The sequence below is a fragment of the Apium graveolens genome, chromosome 9 (assembly GCF_009905375.1).
Source record: "Apium graveolens cultivar Ventura chromosome 9, ASM990537v1, whole genome shotgun sequence".
Classification (NCBI taxonomy): Eukaryota; Viridiplantae; Streptophyta; class Magnoliopsida; order Apiales; family Apiaceae; genus Apium; species Apium graveolens.
In genome coordinates, this window is record NC_133655.1 from 198,258,543 (window position 1) to 198,265,514 (window position 6,972).

The window sequence follows — 6,972 nt, forward strand, 5'->3', positions numbered from 1 at the left end:
AAAGAAAAAATCTACTCCGAATTTACATAACAACGAAGAATATTTAAGAAAGTTCCCAGAGACTTTGGTTCATCGCACAAATGGTAATTTTCTCAACCTTTAGGATAATGTACATTGTTATACATATATTGATGTGCTTATGTTAATAAAACAGGTCATTCTGTAAGAACTCCGTTATCAATTATTGATCAAAGCATGACACCAGAATAGGGTATTGATCTCATTGTTTATCCGCCTTATTGTTTTATACATGGATTGATAATTGTGTCCTGAAGTTTCTATTAACATTCAGAAATAAGATAGTTTTGAAAGGTGTGTTTCAAAGCGGAGTTGCGGCAAATCTGGAAAGCAATAGAATGACATCAGAGTACATCAATGGTATCATTCATCATGCATTCTGATTTTTATATATATAGTTTTTTGTAGATGTCTTCAGTTTGCATATATGTGTCGTGTTGCTGTTAATAATAAAATAGGTCATTCTATAACAACTCCGCAATCAATGATTGATCAAAGCGTGACACCAGAACAAGGTATTTGTATCATTGTTTATCCGTCTGATTCTTTTATACGTGCATTTATAATTGTGACTTGAAGTTTCTATTAACTCAGGAATAAGATAGTTTTCGAAGGTATTTGCATAGCGGAGTTGCAGCAAATCTGGAAAGCAATAGAATGACATCATAGTACAATAATGGTATCATTTTTATCCATTTAGATTGGTATTATAACATTTTTTACAATTTTGTCTTCGATCATTTATTATATCTGTTGTGTTGCTGTTAATAATTTAGGCCTAATACATTGTTAAGATCATCAATAGGTAAAACAAAGATGGATTTTACCCATTACTACTAATTATTAACTCTAATTCTCTGAATTTTATTAACAACTTCATGCAGGTACCAATTCATCTCAGTTTACACGTTTAAAACAACATCCGTAAAGTGTTCTAAAGAGTCCTCTTTCAATATTTGATGAAAATATATCTCCTAATATTTCAGCAGCCTTAAAATTAGGTAAATTTTAAAATAGTTTGATCAACATCTTATTCCAGTCTATTAGGAGATGTTGGTCATGTTTCATGCTTCCATTTATTTTCCATCTTTTACGTAGTGCGAAAAGTAAGAATTCGTTCAAAGAATTTGAACAAACAAGATCTCGGTGTTTTTCGTAACACCTTAGCAGATGGAGAAATCAATAGAATGACACCAGAGCACAATAATGGTATCATTCTTACTCCATTCTGAGATGTATCATACCTTTTTATAATTGTGCCATCAATTTGCCTATATCTGTTGTGTTTCAGTTAATAATATAGGCCATCCAATGAGAACTCCTCTATCAAGAACTGATGAACGTGTGCCGCCTAATATATCGTTAAGATCATCAAGAGGTAAAATTTAGTTGGATTTATTTCACGATTACTATTTTAAACATCTAATTGCCAGGAATTTATGGCGGAGACATGCTTCAGATAATATTTCATCTCAGAATTCACGGTTAACACAGCAGACACAAAGTGTTCTGCGGACCTCTCTTGCAGAAAATCTTGCAAGGTACATAATTTGTTCAGAAGAACCTAATGGTATAATTCTTGATATATTTCATTTTTCTGATACATCTGTTATAAAATTGCTTTTGAAATTGTGGATTTTGTGGGAATAGTTGCAACAATGAATAATAGATCTATGATGCAGCCTGTTGCGATAAAAAAATCACAATCGTGTCTGCCGAATCCTCTATCAAGATTTGATCAAAATATATCTCCTAATATTCCATCAAATTCAAAATCAGGTTAATTTTCATTACTTTCATTAACTTCTTATTTCAGTCTATGTATGAGTGTTTATCAGCGCAGATGCTAAAATATGTTTCCCATCTTCTATGTAGTCCATAAAGTTGGGATTCGTCCAAAGAATTTCACAAAGAAGATCTCGGTGTATTTCGTAGCACCTTACCAGATTTGAGAAAAATATCCGGACAATGTACGTCATCGCCTAATATTCAGTTTTCTTCTACAACTAATACACAGTCATCAGGTAATGTTTTAAACAATAACATGCAATTCTGAATGTATCAGTTGATACGAAATTATGTCAAATTCTAAAAATTTCAGTATTCTGAAAAATATTTTTTCAGGAATGTATTCCTCTTTTCAGACAACTGAACAAGTAAAAATCAATTTCAACGCATAATATCACCAAATGTTCATGTCAAAGGTATCAAATTTTGCGGCTTATTCCTGAATTACAAAACTCTGAAGGATTATTTAAACAATGTGTCATGTTTAATACTCTGCATCTACTAATGTATATCATGCAGAACATAATAGTAAAAATACAGAAATTTAGAATATTAACAGCAGTGGAAATAGTTCTATCATATTCTCAATTCCTGAATCCTGTGTGACAACCGTTTACAAACAAAAGGTATCAAAAGAAAATTGTTGCTGACAGTGAAGAAGAACATAATCATTCAAAAAGTTTTGTGGAAAACTATCATCAGGTCCTTCGTCGTTCAATACAGCAAATGTAAAGAGTACATTTAAAAAAGGTGAAAGTTCTAGGCAAAAAAATTTAATGAATGAGTTCAACAATATTGATGACAATGTTACCATCGACAATGATACAACATGTGGAGGTATTAATTATTTGTTTTCGAATAATTTGTTTAATTCTGCAGGACATTAATAATTGTTTTACTGTCTGAAGCATCACATACTTTTGCTCAATGATGATTTTTAAAATTTTGCATTTTTTACGACAGACATGGCAAGTGATATTTAGGATATTGATGAAGAATATTTGAGCAATAATCAATCTATGTGGGACGGATGCTTAGATCTTGGAGCTCCTGATAAAATCTGTTCGAAGTGTGATGCTGTCATGTGGAATCACGAAAAAAACAATAAGAGTTCTCCTAACAAGCCACCAATATTTTCTCTTTGTTGTTAAAATGGTCAAGTCGTACTGGATAAGGAGAAACAGCCTCCTGAACCTCTGGCTACTCTCCTTACTGGTGGTGTTCATTTTAAGCATTTTAAAACAAAACATAAGGTTTTACAACTGCATATTTGTCATGAGTTCTACTGGAGGAAAGATTGACCATTCAATAAACAGAGGTTGTGCGCCATATTGCTTCAAGGTCCAAGGTGTTAATTACCACAATATAGGAAGTCTGGTCCCAACTGACGATAACACTCCAAAGTTTTGTCAGCTTTATATCTATGACACAGAGGACAAAACCAACAACAGGATCAATGCAGTTAATGGTGGGAGGGATACTGTTAATGAAAAAATTGTACAATCTTTGTTGTATATGTTGGATGAGCATAACAGGTTGGTTAAAGGTTTTCGTATGGCTCGCGAAAGGGTTAGGCAAAATGCAGTTGACGAGTAATTGGTTCTGATTTTATCGAGTTCGGCAAGTGGCCGACCAAATCACATTGCTCCATCAAATGAGGTAGCAGGATTGATTGTTACTTCTCTTTATGCAAAAGGCTATCGAGATACTGTCATTGATTCTAGAGTTGACGGATTACAGAGGATTTTTGAGACCGATCCACATTTCATGCAACTTCAAAATCCATTACTTTTCCCTCACGGAGATATGGGATATTGCCGTGAGATCCCATTAAATAGACCTGTGAAGCATTCTAAGAGAGACATAGAAGTTACCGAATCTGAAGATCCTGACGAAAAAGGTGCTAGAGAGTATATTACAATGAGAGAGTTTTATAATTATAAACTAATGATACGTCTTTCAAAAGGCACAAATTTGCTATTTAACAGAAGTATAATTTCTCATTCAGTTGTTCAACTTTGTGATAATTAGTTTATATTCGATTCATTTATACCTTTTACTGTAACAGGTTTGACACCACATCTTGAAGGTCGTTTATGGCAACAATATGTTGTGGATGCTTTCACCGCAATTGAGCAGTACAGATTGGACCGGATTAGAGACCATCAAACTACTATAAGATCTAATCTCTACCATAATATCAAAGATACAATGCAAAAGGGAATAAAAATCCATCCAATATTGGTAAAACAATCATTCTCCCCGCTTCATTCACCAGATGTAAGCGCTAGATGACTCAGTATTTTAAAGACTCATTAGCAATATGTCAAACTTTAGGATATCCTTCATTGTTACTTACTATGACCACTAATACAAAATGGCCCAAAATTCAGCACATGTTAAAACATATGCCTGGTGTTGATGTTGCTGATGCACCTGATGTTGTAGCCAGAGTCTTTAAAATGAAGGTTGATCAACTTATAGATATAATTAAAAAGAAAAATTATTTTGGCAGATGTATAGGAGGTATAATTTTTGCTAAGTTTTTTTATACTCACACAATTATTCCTAAATTGTTATATCAAAATGCACTTTTAGTATATATTTTGCCTGGTACTAACCATTTTTCTACAATATTTCCATAGTGATGTATGTAATTGAATTCCAGAAGCGTGGATTGCCTCACGCTCATATATTAATTTGGTTGCACCCCGACGATAGACCTAAAATAACTGAGCAAATTGATAAAATGGTATCAGCTGAAATTCCCGATCCAGAAATTGATCCAGTTGGATATAATACCGTGAGCAATTATATGATCCATGGACCATGTGGTTTTGATTATACTAAATCTCCATGCATGGTCAAAGGCAACTGTATAAAGCATTTTCCTAAGCGGTATTTTCATTAAGATCCTTAAATTATAAATACTTTACTTTGTTAATACCTCCAGTTTTATTACCAGAATTTTTACAATTTTAAATATGTTTGGTTACAGGTATAATTCTCATACATTTTTTGATGAGTGTGGATTCCCCATATATAAAAGAAGGAGAACTGGAAATACCATTAATAAGAAGGGGGTCAATCTTGATAATCGCTTTGTTGTCCCATTCAATCGCGATCTTTTGGTGCATTTTCAATGTCACATGAATCTGGAGATTTGCAATAATACAAGATCATTAAAGTACCTTTTCAAATACTGTCTCAAGGGTCATGACACGACAACAATGTGTTTGAGGAAAACACGTACAGGTACTTCTGCAACAATCCCAAAAAAAGCACCAAAAGGTCCGATTGATGAGGTAAAACATTATTTGGATGGGAGATATGTTTGCGCATCAGAAGCATCTTGGAGGATATATGCTGTTGACATTCATTCTCGTTGGCCATCGGTAGAGAGGTTACCGATACATTTACCAGGCGAGAAGCATGTTTCGTTTAAGGCTGAAGATGTCTTTGAGGATGTTTGCGACAAGGCAATATCAAAAAAACCAAGTTAGAAGCATGGTTTGATGCAAATCAGACTTTCCCAAATGCGAGGAATTATAGTTATTCTGAATTTCCAAATAAATTTACTTGGCATCCTCGACCTGGTATCTGGAAAGAAAGGAAAAGATGAGATGTTATTGGGAGACTCTCTAAAGTGCATTCATCAAGTGGTGAACTATTATATCTCCGCATGTTGTTACTTAAGAAGAAAGGTTCCAGGTCTTTTGAAGATCTTAAAACTATTAATGGACACATCCATGAAACATTCAAGGAAGCATGTGCGGCCCTTGGTCTTCTACAAAATGATAACCAATGGCATGAAACAATTGCCGAGAATTCCCATACATCATTGCCTTCACAGTTACGTGCAATGTTTGTCACTATTTTGGCATATAGTCCTATTTCAGACCCACTTAGACTCTGGGAAGCTAATTGGCAATGTATGTCAAACGATATTCTCATCATCAGGCGACATATGCTTAATGATCCTCATCTATACCTATCAGACGAAGATTTGAAGAATTATGCACTTGCTGGTTTATATCTCATTATCATACTACCTGAATAATTAACATAATTCTGTTTTAGATATTATATGTAGTATACTTTTAAACTAACATAACACTTCATATCTATTTTTTCCCGCAGAAATTGAAAAATTGTTTAATGACATCGGGAATAGTTTGAAGGACTACGCGAAAATGCCATTTCCAAGTGAAGTTTATTTTAGCAATGCTGTTAATAAACTACTCCAAGAAGAAACTTCATATGATAAAGAAGAACTGAAAATTTTGCATTAAAAGAATCATGGAATGCTCAACCCTGAAGAACGTTTACGATTCTATCATACAAAATGTTTATAATAAGGTAGGTGGTGTTTTCTTTGTATATGGAAGTGGAGGATGCGGCAAGACATTTCTGTGGCAGACATTATATTGTCGCCTTCATTCAGAAGGAAATATTGTGCTTCATGTTGCCTCATGTGAAATAGCAGCCGTATTTGTATATGGAAGTAGTTTTTTGCGGAGATTATAGGCAGATTTTACCCATGATTCCAAAGGCATCCAGAGCTGAAGTAGTACGTTCCACCCTCAATAAATCAAAGATTTGGGAATTTTACCAAGTATTTTTACTTAAGCAAAATATGCGGCTTCATGCAGGAAATACAGAAATGGAGAATAAGGTTATAGCGGATTTTAGTAAATGGCAGCTTTTAGTTGACGATGGTAAAGTTGAGAACTTTAGTCCTGATGCAGACACTGGTAAAATGCTAATAAAGATTCCAGATCAATATGTTGTTCATACCACGCAAAATCCTATGAAAAGTCTTTTTAAAATTACTTACCCGGATTTTCTAAGAAACATGTCTTCACATTCTTATCTAAGATCAAGAGCTATCCTAACACCAACTAATGTTGTGGTGGACGACATCAATAACAGCATTCTTGAGAAAATTCCTGGAACTCTACACACATATCTTAGTCAGGATTCAATTGACGATACTGGTGATGAAGATAATGAATTTAGATCAGCATTTCCAGTAGACTACCTGAACTCATTAAATATACCTTGCATTCCTAAGCACGAGTTAAACATCAAGGTTGACGTCGTTGTCATGCTTATGAGAAATTTAAACCAATTTATGGGATTGTGTAACGGCACGCAAATGATTGT

The 6,972-nt window shown here is 34.0% G+C and overlaps 1 protein-coding gene across 1 annotated transcript; it reads left to right on the plus strand.

Annotated features, from left to right (window-relative positions):
• Positions 1-445: 445 nt before the first annotated feature.
• Positions 446-5,309, plus strand: LOC141685847 (uncharacterized). Its single transcript, XM_074490925.1, has 9 exons — positions 446-533; positions 1,310-1,396; positions 2,509-2,643; positions 3,239-3,341; positions 3,423-3,706; positions 3,875-4,086; positions 4,200-4,332; positions 4,452-4,704; positions 4,805-5,309. The coding sequence occupies exons 1-9, from the start codon at positions 446-448 to the stop codon at positions 5,307-5,309; spliced, it is 1,800 nt and encodes a 599-aa protein (XP_074347026.1).
• Positions 5,310-6,972: the final 1,663 nt, after the last annotated feature.

Bases quoted from the DNA above. Each gene is read 5' to 3' on its own strand.
- LOC141685847 (XM_074490925.1), top strand. From the start codon at position 446: ATGTGTCGTGTTGCTGTTAATAATAAAATAGGTCATTCTATAACAACT. The intron at 1,397-2,508 runs GTAAAATTTAGT...AACTATCATCAG, and splicing joins ATCGTTAAGATCATCAAGAG to GTCCTTCGTCGTTCAATACA. The intron at 3,707-3,874 runs GTGCTAGAGAGT...TTACTGTAACAG, and splicing joins TGAAGATCCTGACGAAAAAG to GTTTGACACCACATCTTGAA.